Genomic DNA, 22,406 nt, shown 5'->3' with positions numbered 1-22,406 from the left:
CTTTTTCACACTGTGCTTTCTGTCTTTTTCCCACAACTACCTGGGTCCTTGTAGGAATTGATCCCCCCAAAGACATCACAATTAGCAATGTGACCAAGGACTCAGTTATGGTCTCCTGGAGCCCTCCTGTTGCATCTTTTGATTACTACCGAGTATCCTATCGGCCAACACAAGGTAATAAAGTTATTTGATTTCTCACAAATGGATGGAATTTAGAGCTAGGTGAAGATTGCTATAGGAGAACTACATATCCCAGAGGATATCACCCCTCGCCTGCATTCTCCTCCTCTCTGTGACATGTTCCATCACAATAAGAGTGGGCTGAGGAGGAGCAGCAAGGAAACCCTTAACTCGCCAACTCCTCTCACAAAAGGTTTAACTGTATTCACCCAGAAAGCAGGCCCTCCATCGGCAGAGTGAACCATGATAACTGGTCACCTTATCTAGGCAGTGTAGTAATGAAGAACCCTAAAGATTTCTGCCAAGAGCCAGGGTTACATTCACTTTCTTGAGAGAGTGAAGTCCAAGACTAGAATCCTGGGGGATGCCTAAAGACTCAGCTGGACCAGATGGAGCCTTAGAGGGAACCACGGTGATGGTGGTCCTATTTCTGCTACTCCAGCCAAGTTATGAGTCAGAAAAACTTGGCCCAGACACCCCCGGCTTCCTGCCAGTTCCTGTTGGTGCATGCCACATTGTTAACAAAGTAGAGGGCATGCCCACTTCCAGGGAGGTAGTGGCATAGTTTTCCAGACTACCCTGTCTCTGGGCTGCATGGACCACTCTTTGTAGCCATGACCTCTCGACTGCCTTAAGAAGACCAGTATGTTAGAAAACCACCTAGCCACCTTTTTTCTATGATCCAAGGAATCTATAAAATGAGGGGGTCAGGCCAACATGCAAGGTCTTTTCAAGTTCCAACATTCCCAGTCTATGAGCAATTTCTCCTCCTTCCCCACTGAGTGCTGGGCCTTGCACCCATCTATGCTTCATGACAAAGTACAGCCAGAAGCTTCTATGTAGATTATACCATGAGCTGTGTTGATGAAGGATCTGCTGAACTTTAACAGTGGCTTCTTCTCTTTCTTAGTGGGACGGCTGGACAGCTCAGTGGTGCCCAACACGGTGACAGAATTCACCATCACCAAGCTATATCCAGCCACCGAATATGAAATCAGTCTCAACAGCGTGCGGGGCAGGGAGGAGAGTGAGCGCATCTGTACCCTCATTCACACAGGTAGGCATGTCTTCCTGTCATGAGCCAAATCAGGACCCTGGTTGAGGACCTGCAACAGACAGAAGAGGCAAACAGTGGAGTTCTTCTGGCTAACACAGAGGACACACATTCTGGGCTCAGAAGCTCCATTCCTGGGTGCTCCTCTGACTCACTGTGTCATGCAATGCAATTTGTGATTTCTCTCCCCTCTGGTATTGCCCTCTAATATGGGGAGTTTAGAGAGTAACCCTCTTCTAAGAGTCTTATTGGTTTAGGTCAGAAATTTTCATGGAATTTTCAAACGGAAAAGTGACCTTTCAAAGACACATTATGGAAGTGAATTCCAGAACAGACATCTGAATCATCTCATCTAATTTTTTAAAAGACTCAGTCAAGTAAATTTTATCTCAGAGAAGGAAAGTGTTATTATTCCAGTAAAAACCCTTGGGTTCCTGAAATTCTTCATCCTGGTCAGAAGCCACCAAGCGGCTGCATTTGTTATTGCTTTAAGATCAAAAGGTGGAGGCCTTCCTTTGGAAAATGAGCTCTTTGGATTGGGCCTGGGGACAGGGCTCCTGCAGCAGCTCTATTTCTCCTCTTGCTCTGGCCCCTGAGTCAGCCCACCATGCAGAACTAGGAAAGATTTTCTATAGAAGGCACCAGAGGGGACAGCCAAAGTTTTCTGACCCCAGACTTAACCTCCCAGTTAAGCTATCATTCCCATAGCACATCGGAAATTTCCAGCTTGCCTCTTTAGGAGAACACCAGAATTTCTTAAGGCTGCTTAATTTCCTCAGAGAATGGCATTTCCTGAATGAGGAAAAGGTAACTTGGAATTCCTCACTGATTTTGTAGATGCTCTCACAGGCCCAGAAACATCTGTAGAGTAATGGCCAAAGAAACATGCCTTCAGAACGTTTCAGAACCTAAAAAAATTATTCTTCCAAAAAACACCATAGGATATTCTTATCTTCCCTAGTCTCCTTCCAGGTCTGTAACTACACATAATCCAGCCATGTTTTTGGTCCAATCTTTCCTTTCCATCAAATTATCTGTGACCATTAAGGAATCAAGAAATATTGACCCAAAGTGATGCCCAATGAATCAAAAGAAGCCCCCTCTCACCTTCCTGAAAGTCTTAGAAATTCATGGTAAAAATATTAAACGTTTTCTCTTTGAGGCCTGTAAGATGGATTTCAAGAGCCTCCTACCCCCTAAGGTAAAAGAAAGCAGCAACTTGGGTCAAAAACCTCATTCCTTGGGTTCTTGGTCATAAGCAGCAAGTACCTGTAAAGCGGATATTCAGCAGTGTACCAACCCAAACCACCCTCCTTCAGGTTCAGACAGAGCTATTGTGGCAACTCCCAATAAACAGATTGCCCACAGAAATGTCTTCTTTTGTTGTTGTTTTAATGTGAGGTTTATGATTTTACAACTTTGGGAAATGAGTACTCCTTCAGGGTCTCATAGTTAATCTCAGCGAGATCAAGCTAACTAGTCTCCCAAGACTTTTCTTCTTTGTCTCTTTTCATATGATTGCATTTGAAGAATTTGTTAAAGACACAGATTACGTATACAATTCAGATATTAAAATTTAAAAAAATATTTCACAGTTGTTGCTTCCGAATAAGTAACATAGGCAAGCAATAGAAACCTTCAGTTAGAGAACAGGGCCAGATCAACAGCATCTCTTGGTCCCCAGGAGTAAATTACATGACACTTGAGTTGATACCTAAACTATTGTAATAGCATCCATTTCTAAAATAAACCCCAACTTTATAGAAGGGAAGCATAGTAAGAAACAAAGGCATAGATCATGGGTAAATAAGAATATGAACTTGGTCCCATGATGAGCAAACTCTGTTCCCCCCAACAGACACTAGTGACCTTTAGCCTGAAAGAATCCCCATGACTCTCTAGGCCACAAAAGGGATACCCAGGACTCAGTACAAAGGGAGCCTGTGAGTAGCAAAGCAAGAATTCACTCATCATAGGTGGCTTTCAAGGCAACCTGAGTCCCATTCAGTCATTCCACAAGCACTTATTGAGTACTTTGTAAGTTCTAGGTGCTGTGGTTACTCCTTCACTTCATGGAACTCCCACCATACTTTCTGAAGTTCATTAACAGAGATCATTCCACAAGGCATGCTCCTTATATTTATGAAAGTTCAAATAGCCTGGGAGGCAAATTATCTCATTAACGAAAGAAATATAACAATTCCTCTATGTTCTTAGTTTCTCCATCTAGGTTTAAATGTGTAAAACACAACAGCCATACCTTGGGATCCCCTGTAGCACCTGACAGTGCTCTGCACATAAGAAGTTAATGAATGAATTAAAAGGAAGATCTGGGGCCAATCAGGAGAGAACTGGGTACTAGTGAGGAAAGAGGAAAGGGAGAAGAGAATGAGATTAGAAGGGAAGGAAGGAAAAAGGTCTCCACTCACTTCATTCTTTTGTACGGCACAGCAGCAGACGTACATGATGGATGAAACTATAAGAGATAGTTCACTGCACTTCCATCCTTCAGTATCTCCTACCTTTACCTGCTATTCTCTGGCTCTGTTTCAGCCATGGACAACCCTGTGGATCTGACTGCTACCAACATCACTCCAACAGAAGCCCTGCTGCAGTGGAAGGCCCCAGTGGGTGAAGTGGAGAACTATGTCATTATTCTCACACACTTTGCAGGTGAACGTCTTACAGGTCTATGCATCAAGCAGGTGGAAATGGTGAGGACAGGTGCTGAAGACTATTATGAAAGTTGTTTTAAATGGACATTTTATCAATTTGAGGGACAGCTTAGAAATTTTCCTGCTTTACTTTCACTGTAAAGCTCTCAAGTGTTCCTAAACTCTGCAAACTACATCAGCTATAGGAATTCAGAAAGCTGAATCTGAAAGGTACAAGAATTCACTTATCATATGTGGCTTTCAAGGCAACCTGAGTCCCATTCAGTCATTCCACAAGCACTTATTGAGTACTTTGTAAGTTCTAGGTGCTGTGGTTACTCCTTCACTTCATGGAACTCCCACCATACTAGAAAACTAGGAAAGTTATTTCCTTGCCTAAATTATACATGTGATCACAGAATTGTTGTGGGTTATATTCAGGAATCTAGAGAACAGAGATACCAGAAGACAAGACATAAGCAGATGTCTTTTTCAAAAATGACGGAGAAAGCCAATATTGTAAGCTGCAAAGTAAACTGATTGTTAAAGCTTGGGAAAATAAAAACCAAAACAGACTATTAGATAAATTGGAAAAAGATACCAGCACAGGTTCACCAAGAATAAGTTTACCAAAGTCATTTTATATCTTTTTTTTTTATTGGCAAATCTGCTAGCACAGTTGGATTTCAGCAAGGTATCAGAAAAACCTACTTATCACTTAGATGGAAAAATACATGATGGATCATATTTGGAGTAACATAGAATGGTAGCTGATTAAATAGCTCTCCTCAAGGAATGAATATCATGACTATAGATACATCATAACCCATCTATGTGCATGCACAATCCATTTCAACTGCTACCACCCCTCCTTGCATGTCATGGGCCTGCATTTCTTAACTCTCACCATGCCTTCCCAAACCACTACTCATTTGCACGTGTTGTTTCCTCTACCTGGAGATTCTCTCCCCACTTGTCTGCCTAGACAAACCCATCCTCTAAGTCTTAGTTTTAACACCATGTCCTCTGTCAAAGCTTCCAGTATTCCCCTAAGGTAGTCAGACCCACCTGCTCACAAGTACAAAGTACATGCCTCCATCATAGCAACTAACTTCCATTCATTCAACAAATATTTTGGATGTCCTCCCACGAGCCATACACTAACAAGGATGTAAGGATTCAGAGACAAAACATGGGTGCTTCTCTTCACAGAACTCACTTCTGGTGATGATGAGACCAGTACATTTTACAACCCAATGTGAGCAGTGTCATGACATAGGCAATCACAAAACAGCTTGAGCCACATGTGATAGATCACTCACTGGAGGTGAGGGTGTTGAGAGGAAGAAAGAAAGCAGATCTTAGATAAAGTTAGAGAAGGAGACTAGAAGAAAGGGAATTCTAAGACAAAGAGCAGCCTGAGTGCATTTGTAGAGATGCGAGAGAACATGAGGACTTTTGAGCAACTGCCATGGTTTGATATGGCCAAGCAGTGATGGCTGGCAGGATGTTGCAAATGAGGATATTCAAAAGATAGAGTCATTATGTTTGCTCTTTCAAAGAGCTGGTTTGAATTTTTACTTGTTTGCATGCTTTCTATGCCTTTAGACCACAAGAGACTTGAAACCTCAGACCCTACCTTGTTTGGGGAAGTGCCCAGTAAACTTTCTTAAATGCTGAATGACTCAGGAGTATTCTAAAGACACCATAAAGGGTGTGGCCCTGCTCTAATAAACAGTTTTGCTCACAGCTAAATGAATACAGAGAAGACATGCAGACCACATTTGAATATAAAACAAAACTGTGTAAGTCAATGATATTGTAATAGCACTGTGCAGTGAGAGATGGTAGCTATGCTTGTGGTGAGCATAGCATAATATATGGAGAAGCTGAATCACTATATTATATACGTGAAGCTAATGCAACATTGTGTTTCAACGGCACTTAAATAAAAAAATTTTTAAACTGTGGTCAATAGAATCCAAATTCAAATATATTTCAATAAAAACGGAAACAGTGGTCCAAAACTTAATCGACAAGGCAAAATGCAGTAGAAATAAATGCAAAGTTCTGCCCATGGGTGCAAACAATCAATACTTTTAGAATTGCCACATACATGTAATGGTGGTTGGGAATACATTTTCTCAGCCTAGAGGAGAGAGGACTTGATTAGGAGGTATGGCGGGAAGGAAGGAGCCATGTAGACAGAGGATTCAGCTTATTCTTTGTAACCCCAGTGGCCTGAGTGGAAGTCATGGAAAAGACAATTTGGCCTCCAAATAAGGACTATTTTTCTCAATTAAGATGCAAAATGCAAGGGGATGCTCATGTGGAATACAATGCTCAATTAAATAACCTTTAAGAGATTCTTTCCAAAACTCTCTAATACTGAATCTTTACGAAATGCCTTTGGATTTGGTATGGCTTTCCTAGGTTAAATAGCCTTATTCAATTTTTATCCATGTTCATCTGATTTCAGTTGCTGGAGAGACCATCCTGGTTGATGGTGGCAGTGAGGAATTCCAGCTCGTTGGCCTGCTTCCTAGCACCCACTATACTATTAATATGTATGCCACCAGTGGGCCTCTCACCAGTGGCACCATCAGCACCAACTTCTCTACCCGTGAGTACATGGTTGGCTACACATCCAGCATCTCTAGATGCTTTTGTGGATCTGAAAATTACCAGTCTCCATGTGGTGCACTGGATGATAGTCTATAGACTTTGGACAGTGCAGCTATGAGCTGTTTGTATTTCAGCTGACTGCTGCCCAAATGCCAGTGAAAGTGAGCTGCAGCTCTCGGGCCGCAGATACCTGTCTGTTTCCTGCTCTCATCCTGGGTCTGGCTGACAGCAGTAGAACCAGGCCCAAAGAGGCCAGTACTAGACATGCATCTGGCCTAGAAAAATCTGATGCATATTACAGGGCTTGATATTTGGGAGACAGTTGCTGAGTACAATCATGGCCAGAAGAGTAGACAGAGGTATAGACGTGGGAATGATATAAGCTCAAGAGTGAACTCACAGACATGCAGATTTAACAAGGTCATGGTTTCAGACATAGGTCAGATTGGAAGATGTCACACCTAGACTCAGACGCCCAGGTGAGGGAAAGGGGGAATAGTTGCAGGAATGATCATGACACTGACTGATTATCTTCTGACCCAGGAGCACCCTTTCTGCTCCTGTCCAAGCTAGAACTAGAGACAGGGTGTAAGCTGCCCAGAGACCACATAGGTGGGCAGAGAGATAATGTGCCTGGAATGCAATCCAACAGAGAGGAGCTAGATAGGCAGACACTCCTAGCATTTTCTCCTCTTTGTAGTCCTGGACCCTCCAGCAAACCTGACAGCCAGTGAAGTCACCAGACAAAGTGCCCTGATCTCCTGGCAACCGCCCAGAGCAGAGATTGAAAACTACATCTTAACCTACAAATCCACTGATGGAAGCCGCAAGGTAAGATTTTTCTGTAAAGGAGATTTTTCTATCAAGCAATCCAAAGGGAGCAAACTGGATTTGCCATGATGGATACATACATGCTGTTGAAGAAAGAGCCTGAGTCTGCAAGCCAGAGACTTTGGTGCTAGTCCTGGCTTCGCTATTACTCTCTTTACAAGTTGAAGCAAAACAAGAAGACTCTCTGAGCCTTAGTTTCTGCTCTAGATGATGGGGGTGTCTACCTCTACAGCTGTACTTGGTTGTGGTGGGGCTTTCAGTATGATGATGAAAAGCACATTGGAAACTTCCAAGCCTATATAAGTACATAGTTTTGGGAAAAAATTTCGCTAGCAGGGCCAAGCAAACATGAGCAGGACACCAAATTCAACAGTCTTTTATGCCTCTTTATAAGCATTATAAAGGCCGCATCTATATAGCCTGCAGTAAAGAGATGACAAATTTCTGTGTTAGATGATCAGTTGAAACAGTACTTCTAGAGCACTGGTTGTCAAACTTCTGTTCACAATGAAATCTTATTTTTTTAAGTGAAATCATATTCAGAAGCCAAATATACACAATAGATTTAAGCAGAGCTAGTCTGTTGGATATGGAGGATGGAGGCCTGGGATAATGCCTCCCTGGGTCCTGAGGAATCTCGTACAGTCAGAAAACCACTGGATTTGATCATTCACATGCCTACCTTTATGCCAATGTGCATCTGTGAGGTAGGAGCTGCCTAAATCTCACACAGGAGCTGTCCTCTCTGCTTATTGGCTCGGTTCTCTCCTTATTGTGGAATGGAGAGCACACAATGGCCTTGGCAATCCTGACCTAGCTGGCCACAGGCTCTGGGCTTCCCTTCCCAGCTCCTTTCAATTGCATGCTAGTCACTCCCTTCCACCTGCCTTCCTCCCTTGTTCCACAGGAGCTTATTGTGGATGCAGAGGACACGTGGATCCGACTGGAAGGCCTGTCTGAGAGCACAGACTACACAGTGCTCCTGCAGGCGGCCCAGGACACCTCCCGGAGCAGCCTCACCTCTGCCACCTTCACCACAGGTGAGAGACACCACCCCTGTGATGCCTTCTTCTTCCCTGCATGACCTCTGCCTCTTCCGCAGCTTCTGCTGAGGCTTGATCAGGGAAGAACCTACCAAAGAAAATCAATTGCCTCTTCCTGTGAAGGAAAATAAGGGTTTCCTCCACTCCTCCCTCCCCCTTCCAAGGCCCTGCCAGGAAACTTCTTACCTGCCAAGGCAACCATAGGAACCAGCAGTACAAATCCCTGGTCCACCTGGACCCACTAAATGCACCAAGTGAAGACATCGGGTTCCTGCTCAGATTTTCTGCAAGTGTTTTCCCAGCAAAGTTCATCCATCCCTCCTTCCTTCCTTCCTCTGCTGCCTGTGATCAGAGAATCACTTAATAAAAGTACCAAGAGTAAACCCTCCATATTAAATTTAGGGTTCTTTTCCATATACAAAGCACTTTTGCTTTCCTATGGTCTCAACTAAGTCCCTATAACAACTGGTGAGGAGGGCCTTATTATTCCCATTTCACAGATGATGAAACAGAGTGGATGGAAATCAAATGACTTACATGGCTAGTAAGTGGCTGGGTCAAACTAAAACCAAGGTCTTCTACTACTAAATCCAGCTGCTCCTCCTGCATTCCTCCAATTAAGTATCAGCAGAAATTACCTGAAATATCCATAAGGGATAAGGGTGTCTTAATTTGTCTAAGATGAAATAAACTAATAACAGGCACTGTTCTGACTGCATTACATGTACTACCTAATTCAATCATCATGACAGCCTATGAAGTATGTTCTATTATCCCTATTTACAGATGAAGAAATTGAGCCACACAGAGGTGAGACAACTCACCCAGGACCCCACAGCTCTTACGTAAGAGAACTAAGATTTGACTCCAGTTGATCTGGTTGTGGGGACTGTGCCTGTTAACAATCCTTTCTGTCACTTCCCAGCGTCCCTCTCTACGGTCTGTATTGTGGAACTGCCCAGTTCAAAGTCCTGGGGGTGTGGCTTTGCATATGTGTGGGGCAAGTGTGAGCATTTCCCTTATCCCTAGATGAATGTCCACCTGCCATCTCAGAGTACCAGGATGACAGGAATCCTGCCCATGCCCCAAAGCCCACCCACCCCCATCATGAGGGAGGTGACAGAAGATCCCCCATCCCTACCTAGGTGCCTCTCCCTGTAGACTTGTTCTAAATGACAAAGCAGGACACTGGATCAAATACACCAAAATGTTACCAGTGATTCTTTGGGGTAGTGAGATTATGAATGAGTCCTCTTTTTGCCTCCTTTTTTATATTTTCAATATCTTACAAAGTGTCTAGAATGAGCAAATTAATTAGAAAAACAATTTTTATTTAAAAAAAAAATAAGCCTTGGTCACATAACCAAACATGAATCTAAGATGGGTCTTTACCAAGTAGAACTTGAAGGACACTTGATCCCTTTTGGGGGCTGAAGTCAATTATGCTCACCCTCCATACTCTTTCACAGAGTGGCTTATCTCAGTATCAAGGTGCTACCCTCTCTTGTTCAAGCCCTTCCCTGCATATTTACAGCTTAAAGGGTCTTCCATGGTCCTCTTTTTCAAGCCACCACCCAAAGACCCATGGATTGGAGCTTTTCACTGAATTAAGAATTTCTTCCCCATAGAAAGGACACAGATGACAGAAACATAAACAGAGCTCCCAATTTGCATATTTATTAGGTCTAAACTAATCATTTCATCCCCAAAATGCATGGGTTTCGATGCTTGCTCAGTGTAGTATTAGCTTTCAATTCCCATCCTAGTAATGCCACAGCTAGCAGGTGTGAGTAGTATGATAATATGCCTGAAGTTTCTGCAATATCTGGCAGCTGTGTCTTGCTCCAGATCCACCTGGACTATAAAAGTATACCAGCTTCTGTGCCCACCACTGGCCTCTCTTATATGAAGCTGCCCCAGGGGTGTGTAATAGTATGGGTCTGGGATCTCAAATCCAGCTGGAGCTTCAGAAAGATCCAATAAGCTGAAGGTTAACAATTCATGGAAATCTGTAGACAAGGCCAGGGTAGTGGCTTTGTTTGGTGAACAGTGCAGAGGGACCATCAGGGTGTATTTACGTGTTTGTTTCTTTGTTTTTATGAAACTCCAATTGACACTGGGCTCCTGGGGCATGACCAACACCAACTCAAAAAGGAGAAAACGGAAGAGCCCACATTCCTGTATAACGAGTGTAGTTACTGACTGAGCCTCTCCATGTAAGGTTTGGGGTACCAGAGAAGGACTTGCCACTACTATTGTGGTACATGGCAAAGATGTGTCCATGTTTGGAAGCCTTTGCAGAGTTTTACTGTAAAGCTCAAATTTAAATTTAAGTCACTGATGCGCACCACACCTTGCTGGTCCCCCTGAAATGACTGGTTACAGAATGAAAAGTTTGTGGACAGAAGTAAGGCATATGAAAGTACCTTGCCCAAAGCCTGACAGATAGCAGACATAACATTCAAAATGTTGGTTGAGTAGAATAGTTAAATCCCAGCTGTAGAGCATGGAAGAGGGGTTTCTGGTGAAACAAAGCTATAGAAGGAGATTTTCAACATCCATCACAGGGATGGGACAGGCAAAGAGGTACCTCCTACAGAGTATGATGCCCAAAGTCCTTCTAATTTCAGGTTCTTCCTAGCACCCCAAATGCAAATTTCCCTGAATAAATTACACTAAGCTTACAAGTGTCAACATTAGTGAGTCCACTGCCTGTGCCATGCCCCTCCCCAACCTTTTCTACCACCCGCCCTCCAACTCCCCTGCCAAAAACAAATTTTATGAAGGAGGAAGAGAATACAAGAGTACCAGCTTCCTAAATGTGGGGATCAGGATGTTATCAAGAAGGGAACGATTGGTGTTTGCCTGATGTGTGGCTTGAGTCAGATGCCTTGAGGAAGAGACGAGGAGAAGGGCCTCCAGTGTACAGGGCAGGTGTTACCCATACCAGGACTCTCCTGTCATCCCTGTAGATCTCCTACAGATCCCTCAAGATTACGCTTCCTCTGGGAAGAGTGGTCACAGTGGCCATGCCTTGAGCCTGATTCTGCCTCCCCTGACCTGCGGCATATCTCAGCTCATCCTTTCCCTTCCTCTCTAACAAGACCCTCACTGACAGCCCCCCATGACACGTACACATGGGAGCCACATAGTTCACCCTGCATGCTCCATCTGTGGGCCCCTGTTTCCCTAAAAAGAAGAAAGGGAGAAGGAGAAGAGGGAAAAGAAGGAGGAGGAGAAGGGGAAGAAGGGGGAAAAGAAGAAGAAGAGGGAAGGGGAAGGGGAAAGGAAAAGAAGGAAACAAAAAATGAAGAGCAGAGAATCTTTTCACTTACTTGAAAGATTGGAGTGCTGTCAGTCTGAACCCCATGAATTATTCCTGCTGAGCAAGAGGTCTGAAAAACACCAGAGCATCCTATATGATGGCAGATCAGGGCTGATGGATTTAGAGGCTAATTTCATTCTAGTAACCAGCATCCTTTCCGACTTCATTGACAGTGCCTGAGCTTTCCACTTAGCAGCATCCTATTCTTAGGATGGGCTGATCTCAGCTGATCGTTCTAAGCATTTTTTATGCCTTGTCTTACGGAACAAAAGAGCCTAGAGCTGGGCCCCTAAGTGGCCTCCATCCACTGACAAACCCTCCTCTTGCCTTGGGTGGGCCAAAATAAGAGATTCATTTCAAGCAGATGTCTACTTAATGGTCTGGAAAAGAGTTGTGATGTTTGTAAAAATAAAAGAGAAAGAAAGAGAGAACTAAAAGAAGAGAACTCACTCCCACAAAACCTCAAAAACTTTCTTTGATCAAGATATCTTCCCTTGTTGCCTTCCTGCCATATAGCATAAACCCGTTTCATTCTTTCCATCATGTTAATAGCTTCCTGTCCTCTTGTCTCTGGTGTTTGCACAAGACTCGGGGGGGAATTAAATACAAGTAGTATGGAAGAGAAAAAAATACGGATACATTATTTATAATTTACTGTTGCCTGAAATTTCATTCAAGGTCTACTTGTCTTTCAGAGACATGAATATAAATGAGGAAACAAATATTCCCCGTAGAGCAACAGAGACTTGGTGAAATGATCTTCTGAGAGGCAGGTTTCATTGTCTCTTTTAATACTATAAGAAGCAAACAAGACGCTCACTAAAGCTTGTCCTCAGAGACAGTGAACACTATAAAATAGGTTGTCTTGACCTTGAGGTTAAGCAAAGACAATCATTTGTGGAGGTGCCCAGAGATGAGTAATGAGAAGTTTTCTTTATTGCCTTTGCTCTGGTCCTATCCCACATCCAGGCTGAGCTGCTCTCTGGGGCTTTTCACAAAAACTCTGGGAGTCTACTCTAACACAAGCTTCAGTTTTTGAACCTATAAAAATTAATAAAGATTGGCAAATCCTGGGTCCTGAGACAATAGATAGTGGGTCATGCAAATCCACCTAATTATCAAGTTGGGAAGTCCAATGACCACTGTCCACTGCTTTCTACTCTTATATACACCACACTTGCCCCCTCACCAAAGTAGGGAATCAACGGGCTTCTCTCTGCTCCCCTACTTAGAAACAGTTAGAATGCTAGCTTCATTGAAATAAGCAAACCCCCTAAAGAAGAAGTCCACCTTCTCCTTTCTTTGACACCTGATTGTGTGGAAGGAGGCGGGGCACTAAACACCCCATTTGAACAAACCATTCCCATCCAGGTCCAGAGGAGATGCCTGAATTAACCATACTGCTCAGTTTATCTCACATCACCAATGTCAATCTCCAACAAGGTCCCTCTCTGTACTTATTCATTTATTTCCTCCTACCCTCATCTCTTCTTCCGCCTTCTACATGCAACCATTCTGAGGTCTTGAATTTGTGCCGTCATTTATATGTGTTTTTGAAAAATGTGTTCTTGTAAAAGTTTTGAGAAATATTTTAAATGTATGTAAATGGTATTGGATTACATAGCTCCTTTGTTCTCCTATTTTCTACTCAGCACTGTTTTTAAGATCCATCCATGTCATATGTGCATCTAGTCTTTTGCTTCCAACTCTTGCAAAACACTGCATGCTCTTCACCCATCACATTTTACCTCTCCATTCTCCCAAGATGGACATCAGATATTCCCCAACCTCCCACACCACGAATGGTGCTGCAGAGAATACCTTGTATGTGTCCACTTATGAATCAGTGAGGCAATACCTTTGGGATATATATACCCAGAAGAATGACTGGGTCACGGGTATGTGTTTACATGGTTTATGGAGTATTGCTCTTTGGGATGGCTATTTTAGTCTACACTCCCTACAACAGTGCAGGAAAGCTCCTGTTTCCTAATGACATGCATCATTCCTAATGACTTGACATGAGCCAGCTTTGTAGCTTTTGACACTCTAATAGGCATAATTGATATTTCATTTTCTAGATGAATTTCTTTAAATAATAACAGTTTGAGTTTAAACATCTCATCTATGATTGTTAGCTCATCTATGCTTGTTAGCTGAAAAGCTTTTTCTGTAAATTGTCTGTTCATATAGTCTATCTTTCTATCAGAGTTCCTGTGCTAAATAAGTATTAACTATCATTATTTGAGCTTTTGAAGTCTTTATGTCTTTCCCTGCATGTGGGACACAAAGATATCTCCTGTATGTACTTTTATTAGCTTTCTAGATTTTTTTAATATTTAGTCTTAATTTTGTATATGGTATTAAGTTAGGATGCAGTTTTCTTTTTCTTTGTATGGTAAGCCAATTTCCTCAACATCATTTACTAAATAATCCATCCATTCTCTATTGATTTGTGGTGCTTTACTTTTATTAAGTTCCCATATGTACATGAATCTCTCTCTGAACTCTGAACTCCATGTTGTAGTCCATGGTCTATTTATCTGTTCTTTTGCCAACACTATATTGTGTTTTCATATCTATTACTTAATATCTTAACATTAATCTTAACATTAATCTCTCCATAAGTGGTAAAACAAGGAATTGTTTTACCTCACTTTTCTTTTTCGAATTCAACTTAGCTCTTTGGTGACCTTCATTTTTTCCATAGGCATCTCAGAACAAGTTTATCAAGTACCCCAAAAGAAATCTCAACTTGAATTTAGACTGGAATTGCAATAAATGTATAAAGTAATTTGGGGAGAACTGACATCTTTAGAATACTAAGTCATCCCTTCTATAAATATACAGTGTATCTTCATTCAAATCATCTTTGTGTTGTTTCATAGGACTTTAAGAATTTCTCTATAACATTATGTTCTTGGTTAATTTCTAAACATTTTATAATTTCTTATTGCTTGGTGACTTGTATCGAACTTTAAAAATTATTTCTAGTTTGTTATTGCTGACATGGGAAAATGCTATGGATTTTTGTATATTGATCCTATACCCAGCAATCCTGCTGAGCTCTTTTATTAATTCTAATTATCTATTATTTCTGTTAATATTTTTATGTAACTGTTTTATATCATTTACAAATAATGATGGTTTTATCTATATATTTCTAATCCTTATGCCTCTGATTTATTTATTTTTCTTTCCTTGTCATATTAGCTGGGACCTCAAGAACTATGTTCAGCTGAACAGTGGTACTAGGTAACTTTGACTCATTCCCATTCTTAAAGGGAATGCTTAGTTGCAGCTTCATGTCGTATACTTTTTGCTAGGTGTTCATTTTTAGACCTCCTTTTGGTGGGGAAAAAACAGCTATTTAAGCTTTTATAAAATGAAAAAATATGTATAATTGGCTAATCTTATGTAAACCAGGATATTTGCTTAGATTTGAAGTTTAAAACATTTAAGTCACAGAATTTTCTTCTATTTGAAGCTAAGAGTTTTTGTGATAAACTTTGTTGCTAAACATTATCCAGTGGCTTTTTTCTGCATCAGTTGAGTTAATTATATGATGTTTATCCTTTATCTTAATAATGAGATGAAGTACATCAATAGATTTTTTTTGATACATTTCTTTACATTCCTAGGAGAAACCTCACCTGAATGTGACTTTTTTTAGTGCACTGCTGGGTTTAATTAGCTAAAATTTTGTTTAGCCTGTTTACATCTACAATCATAAATGAAATTGACCTATACATTTTTTCTTGTATATACCTCCTTACTGAGTTTTGAAATCCATGTTTCACTAGCTTCATTTAAAACAAAAATTTGAGCAGTGTTCATGCCTTTTTATACTCTTTTTGGAATAACTTACAGCAGAACTCATCACTAAAGCCACCTTGGGATATTTTGTTGTTTTGGTTGTTTCTCTTTGTTTGTTTTAGGAACATGAGATGTTCAACTAGTACTTCTACCTTATCTAGCCAAGATCTCATCTTCATCTTGCACCAGTTGTGATGCTTTATAACCTTCTAGGAATTTATTCATTTCACCTGAGTATTAAATTTTAATAGCATAAAATTCTTCAAGAGATTTTATTTTTAATCTCTCATATATCTGGAGCTCTTTTTCCTTTTTCACTTTATTTTTGTCAGCTTCTCTCTTTATTTCTTAATCAGTCTTATTAATATTAATATTTTCAAAGAACCAGCTTAAGACCCATATTCGTGTTTCTGTGTCCCTATTGATTTCTTAAATAGATCAATAGACCTTCCCTGCCGCAATCCAGGTACTTGAGCATGTTCTCAAACCCCTCTGGATTCCTCCTTACTCCCTCCTTTCACCTTCCCCCAAACAAACCCTGTTTAGATTTGGGCTGTGGGTTGCTATAAATAGGCTTTCTTTTTTTTTCTCTTCTTTTGTGATAGTCTTTTATTTAAGGCAAAAATAAGACATTTTACTCAAGTGTTTAATCACCCTTACTTTTCAGAACTTTAGCATTTGTCACTCTTCTGAATTGTGTGCTTACTCTAGATTTTCCATAAAGGATTTTGTAAGGCAAATCCTCATGAAATCTCATATGCCTAGAGCATTTTTTAATCATACCCTCACATTTGAACTGCAATGTGATCAGAGGTATAAAATGCCAGGTTCAAATATTTGTTTCCTTCATATTTTAAAGTATTCCATTGTCTTTTGATATGCAGTGTTGCCACTGAGAAGTCTGATGTCAGTCTGATCCTTGTTCCCTCTGGAGGCGGTCTGCTCTTTCTAGAAGCTTTTAGAACATTTTTTCTTTCTTTTTTACAGTCTTCCACTTCACTATATGTCTTGGGGTTTGTTTTTCTTCTTATCTTTATTCTGACAATCTGAAAGCCCTTTAAATCTGAGGTGTTTTATCTTTAATTCTGAGACATTCATCTTCATTATTTCTTTAAACATTTCTTTCTGTTTTTATTTCCCCCTTTTAGGACTTCTTTAGCTAGATGTTTGAATGTATATTCTCTCCTCCAAATCCCTTAACTTTGTCTTTATGTTTTCTTTTATCTTTACTTTTAATCTTTTTAGAAAGTTCCTCAATCTGATCATCCAATTCATTTATTTGTGTTCAGCTGAATCTAAATCCCCCATTCATCCCATCCATTGTGTTCTTACCTTCAACTATTATATTGTTCATGCCTAATAATTCTACTAATTATTCATAATTTTTGTTCTTTTTTCATATTGTTATTATCCTTCCTTACTTCCTTAAAAAAGTGACATATCATGCTTAATTTAAACTTGGACCCTCTATTCTAATAATTCTTCATCAGGTGATGGGTGTCACACTGCCTGTGGTCTTTCTCAGTAGTCTTATTCTTTAATGGTAGATATTCTGGCCTGTGGGCTCATGTTCCTTTGGCATTATCACCTGTTATGTCTATTACGGGTGCATTAGAGAAGAACAAAGTACATGTGAAGAGGTAGGTAATGATTAGTCCATGACAATACAAGGGAGAAGCAAAAACGGAACTTTAAAACTTTTTTCTAACCTACTTTCTCTCTCTTTTTGTACTGTTTTTGTCTGGTTTTTGTATCAGGGTAATGCTGGCCTTATTGAATGAGTTGGAAATGTTCCCTCCTCTTCTATTTTCTGGAAGAGACGGTATAAAATTGACGATGTTCATTTTTAAATGTTTTCTAGAATTAATAATGAAGCCATCTGGGCCTGCAGGTTCTTTTTCTGAAGGTCCTAACTCCAGATCCAATTTCTTTAATACTTATGATATTATTGAGGTTATCCATTCATCTTGGGTGACTTTTGGTAGATGGTGATTTTCAAGGAAGTGGTCTATTTTATCTAAGTTTATAAATTTATTTACATATAATTGTTTATACTATTCAGTAGGACAGGGATATGTGATCACTCTATGGGATAGAGGGCAGTAAATTTCATCAAACATCAAACCGTCTGCCATAGGTGGTTAGTACTGTGAATGTTATAGAATGTTATATGTCACTATATACAGGATTTGATCTGGCCAATTTTTAATTGTATTGTCCCAAATGTTTTCAGAAAATCTAACTTTAATTTCCCTTTTCATAATCATAGGGATGGATATAGTGCTCATATGGTATGGTACATTTAACAAATATTGATTGAGCATCTACCATGGGTCAAACACTGTTCTAAGTTCCGAGGATAAAGTGATGAACAAGATGATCCAGGTGCCTACCTTCCTGAAACTTATATTCAAGGGGATAAGCCAGTTGGGAATAGACAAAGGAAGGAAATATGGTAATGTCAAATAGTGATAGTATTATAAAAAAAATAAACAGTAATGGAATAGGGACATATATGAAGAGCTAACTTCTAGGACATTTTGTATGGGAGGAAGCATTTTCTGATTGTCACTTTCTTCCCTTATCACAGACTCTGGCCTCAACTAGGATGGTCAGGAAAGGCCTCCCTTCAAGCTGAGACATTTGAGCCAGGACTTGAATGATGAGAGTGAATCACACAAAGAAGAACATTCCAGGCATAGTAGGAGTAATTATTATACCCCAAAGAAGGAGTAAGATTGACATGTTCAGCAGATTAGAAAAAAGCCAGCCAGAAAGGGTGGGAAATACAAGGCATTGCCAGAGCCTGCAGGGCTTTGTAGGCCAAGGTAAGGATTTTGGATTTTCTTCTAATTGCAAGAAGTCATTGCAATTGCAGCCATTGCATTGAAGAAGCCATTGGAGGGTTTTTGGCAAGGGAGAGATAAGATGAGATAGGATCACATCTACATTATAAAAAAAAAAAATCACTCATTAAAAAATGGATAATGGATGCAATTAGGGTCAGAATAGCAGGAAAAGACCAGGGAGGAGGTATTACCATGACCCAGCCCTCTCCTTGCCATGAGCCCCAGGAAGGGGCCAGGCTAATAGCTGGCAGTCTATGATCAAAACTAATCTGCCATGGAACTGAGTCTCCTGATATAAGTGAATCCAAGAAATAAGGCAAATTATGTCAGAACATATCTCTATCAGGGTGCCTTCAGTGATCTTTGGGAAAGGAAGATTCAGAAGTTTATTGCATTTGCCCATGGTGGGTAGAAGGCAGGTGATCTGCAGAGCTTAAGGATCTTCCTCAGAAATGCTTCAAATAAAGGCATCCAAATTGTCTATTGTTCAGTTGATTCTCCACTCCTATTACATCCTTAAAAGCTTTTGTCACCTCTCCTCCCAGATTCCCAACTGAATGGGGTCTTACTTATCTCTAATCTTACCCCCATCTAATTCATTCTCCACCCCACAGTAAGAATAATCTTTATAAAAACTGAGCTTAAAGTCCATAATCTCTTCATTCTGTAGCCTGCCTGAGAAGGTTCAACTCCTTATAAATGGAATGATCTAGTCCCCCCCTTGCCTCCCTGAGTCTCTCCCTTATCCACCCAACCCAGCTTCTGGCTAACTCTGCAGTTTCCCAAATAGACCATGCTTTTTGTGCAGACTTGGGACACCCTTCCCCCACCAATTTGTAGCTAACTTCTATATCAGCTCCTAAAATAAGAAGTGCTTCCTGATTAGCACTTGCTAATCCTGCCCCATCCCAAGCTCCACTGTTGGCCCTACCCTCATCAGCCCCAAACTTCACTACATACCCACCTCCACGTCTTGATAGCTCCCTCTGTTTATCTCTTTCCCAGAGCACTTAGAACTTGGGCTTATAATTGTCTGTTTCTCCCACAAGAGTGTGAGCAAAATGAAAGATGGGACTGTATCCTTTTACTTTTTATATTCCTATCTCTTAGCCCAGTTTCAGAACCCAACGATGCCCCCCATATGTTTGTTGAATAAATACATAAAAGAATAAACAGGTAAATGAATTAAAAGATGCTATTAAAGAGGCTGAAGTGGTAGGTTTTCACAGCCTATGTGGGCTGAACAAATAACTTTGCCCTGTCCATGACCTCAGAGTGCCCTCCACAAACCTGCCAACCAGAAACCCACTTCTGGGAAGAACAATCTAAACACTGGTGAAAGAGGCAGTCACCTGTACTTCTGTGGAGCAGCACACTTTGCTGTGCAGTTACACAGAGATCTGCTAAGTCTGTCCTCGGAGGGAAACATTGGCATCATGGCTTTGGTCCTGATGCTTAAGGCCATAAGAATGGGCAGGAAGCAAATGCTCTCCAAAGCCATCAACTCTGACCATTTTAAAGACTGCATCCAAGAATACAAAACAAGTAAGAACAGGGCAGGGACAGAAAAGTCTCTTCCTTCACTCCCAGCCAGCTGGGGGTTATCTGATCGTGCTGTGTGTCACGTAGCTCACTTCACCCCACTCAGCACTCAGCCTTCGGATGCCTAACACAAACCAATTTCTGAGCAATTCTTCCGGTGAGTGCCCCAGTCCTGTTGATCTCACAATTTCATCTAGAAACACTTAACCATGAGACATTTCAGTGTACCGATCACTTGGCATTGCTTTCCTCTTAACTTGGTAAACACCACAGCTTGTGCTTTAAAAAAGAAAAGAAAAGAAAAAGCCTCTTTGTCAGGCCAGGCTCCAGTTATTGTATGAAAGGAAACAAAAACCTTCCAGTTTTGCTCTTGGTCCTAAAATTTCCGCCTATGTTAGGGTGAAAGGTGAGTTTCCGATGATATTAGATGATGTGACATCCAGAGAGCTAGGGATGCCTGAACTCTGTCCTGACAACCTCCTAAGAATGTATGAAATCACAGTATACATGCAAGGAACACAGCAGAGTGAGAATCAGTGCATTCTTTATTATTAGTTAGGTCTAACAACCCTCAAAGCAGAACTTAATGGGAAAACTAGAACACAAGGTTTAAACTCAAGAATAAATAGAATCTCTTATTCCCTCTCTTTCCCGTCACCCTGTCTAAATCTTGGGACCAGCCCACTCAAGACATACCTACTTGGGGGGCACATGGGTGGTTCAGTCAGTTAAGTGTCTGACTCTTGATTTCGGCTCCAGTCATGATCTTGGAGTCATGAGATTGAGCGCCATGTCAGGTTTTGTTCTCAGGAGTCTGCTTGAGATTCTCTCTCTCCTCTCCCTCTTCCACTCCCCCGTGCTCACTCACAGTCTCTCTCTCTCTCTCTTTCTCATAAATAAATCAATCTTAAAGAAAGACAGGAAAGGAAAGGGAAAAAGGGATGGAAGAGAAGGAAAGAGGGGAGGGAGGGAGAGACCGAGAGACAGAGACATTCGGTCTAGTCACTAGAGCATAGGACCTAGGCAGAGAAAGCAGACTACCAGGCCCCTCAGGGGCATAGTCTAGCTCTTACAAAATTCCACCTCTTGGCCTCTTTGAGAAGAGGAAAATATACCAGAGAAAGAGTGGGGTTCCAATCCAGCTGCTCTTCAGACTCATCAAGGAGATCTGGTAAGACACTGATCCCCTGCCACCCCCCAACATTCTGACTCAGTTCATTTGCCGCAGAACCCAGGAATCTGAATTTTAATAAAGTCCCCATTTGGGAATAGTTAGTGAGCCTCTGCCTCCTCTCATCTGATGAAAAGGAATAATGATTTGATCAAGGACTTGTGGTATGAGGCAAAACTCTGGCAATACTGAGGCCAGAGAGGGGTTGAGAGGAGTGGTTTCATGGTAGACATGTCTTCTCCAAGTGCCCAGGATGTAAAAATCCCAGTCACTGCTCCTGATATTCTATGCAGGCAAAATGCTTGTTGACTGAATTTCCATTAATGCCACAGACTAAATCAAATCTAGAAACAACCAGGTGGCCTTGCAATTTGTCAAAGGTAAGATAAGTGTACCCAGCAACTATGCATCAGCCCTGAACACATTTGGTGAGCCCCTCCACCAACCAGCCCAGTGTGGGGGCCCAGAAGGACAAAAACACAGCCCTTCTTCTCTCAAGGGTACAGTCTGAGAGCTTCATCTCATCCAAACTTTTGACACCACTTAAATCCACTTTTTTCTTAAGTGATTTTATTCCCATTTTCTGACTTTAAAAAACATGAATCCCTTTTTTATATGACATTCTTTCAGATATGTAAAAACTTCTCCAGAGCAAGCCATCTCAATTACTATATTTGTTTTTGGTAAGTCTATCTTCAAGGCAACTAATGTGTTTGAACGCTTTTAAAGTATCAATAACTTAAATAATCAACATCATCAAGATGAAGAAAGTAAAACATTATTTACTTACCTATTCTGAAGTTTGGCTTGGTTTTATAGGTGTATTTATATGAGGTTGTCATTTTAGGTTTAGAGGAAGATGTTCTGCTGGGAACATACTGGATACTGAGGAAAAAATGGGAGTTCTGGCCCCTTTAAGGAGCTAAATTGGTTAAGAAAAAAAAAACTATTTAGTGCATAAGGTAGGAGTGAGCTGAAGCCCAACATTTTGTGCTGATCTCATAAAATGAGAAAGTCAGGCAATGAGAGAAGAGTGGACAAAGGAAGGCAGACAGGCGGATTGCTGCAGAGACCAGGTGGAGAAAGGTCTGGGAGCCAGGACATAATCATTTGCTCCCAAAGTAACAGGGAGAGGGGAAAGAGCTCACTTGCCCCTGTCTCCTGACACGTAATTGTAACCTCTAGGAATATGTGGGATCAAGAACTCTGTCAGGTTCTAGGACATGCTGCAGATGAAAGTTTAGAGCTTTCCTGCAGCTATTTCAGAAAATCAGTTTGGAGGATAAAGATGTTTAATTTGAACATAGAACTTTTTG

At 41.1% G+C, this 22,406-nt stretch overlaps 1 protein-coding gene across 6 annotated transcripts in view; it reads left to right on the top strand.

The window, feature by feature from the left end:
• TNR (tenascin R) overlaps positions 1-22,406 on the top strand; it is a 432,595-nt gene that overhangs the window by 388,280 nt on the left and 21,909 nt on the right. For all 6 annotated transcript variants that reach the window (XR_012380546.1, XR_012380545.1, XM_073900051.1 and 3 more), the window contains 6 exons: positions 55-174; positions 1,091-1,237; positions 3,788-3,907; positions 6,368-6,511; positions 7,214-7,344; positions 8,252-8,384. Coding sequence is in view for 4 of the 6 variants with exons in the window: in XM_073900051.1 (XP_073756152.1) it covers positions 55-174; positions 1,091-1,237; positions 3,788-3,907; positions 6,368-6,511; positions 7,214-7,344; positions 8,252-8,384 (795 nt within the window). In the remaining 2 variants the exon portion in view is untranslated. The remainder of the gene's footprint in view (positions 1-54; positions 175-1,090; positions 1,238-3,787; positions 3,908-6,367; positions 6,512-7,213; positions 7,345-8,251; positions 8,385-22,406) is intronic.

This window comes from Callorhinus ursinus, unplaced genomic scaffold (assembly GCF_003265705.2).
Source record: "Callorhinus ursinus isolate GAN/ISIS: 27379988/994484 unplaced genomic scaffold, GSC_fseal_2.0 scaffold13, whole genome shotgun sequence".
Lineage (NCBI taxonomy): Eukaryota > Metazoa > Chordata > Mammalia > Carnivora > Otariidae > Callorhinus > Callorhinus ursinus.
The sequence above is the reverse complement of the archived record's forward strand: the minus strand, read 5'-3'. Positions and strand labels throughout refer to the sequence as shown.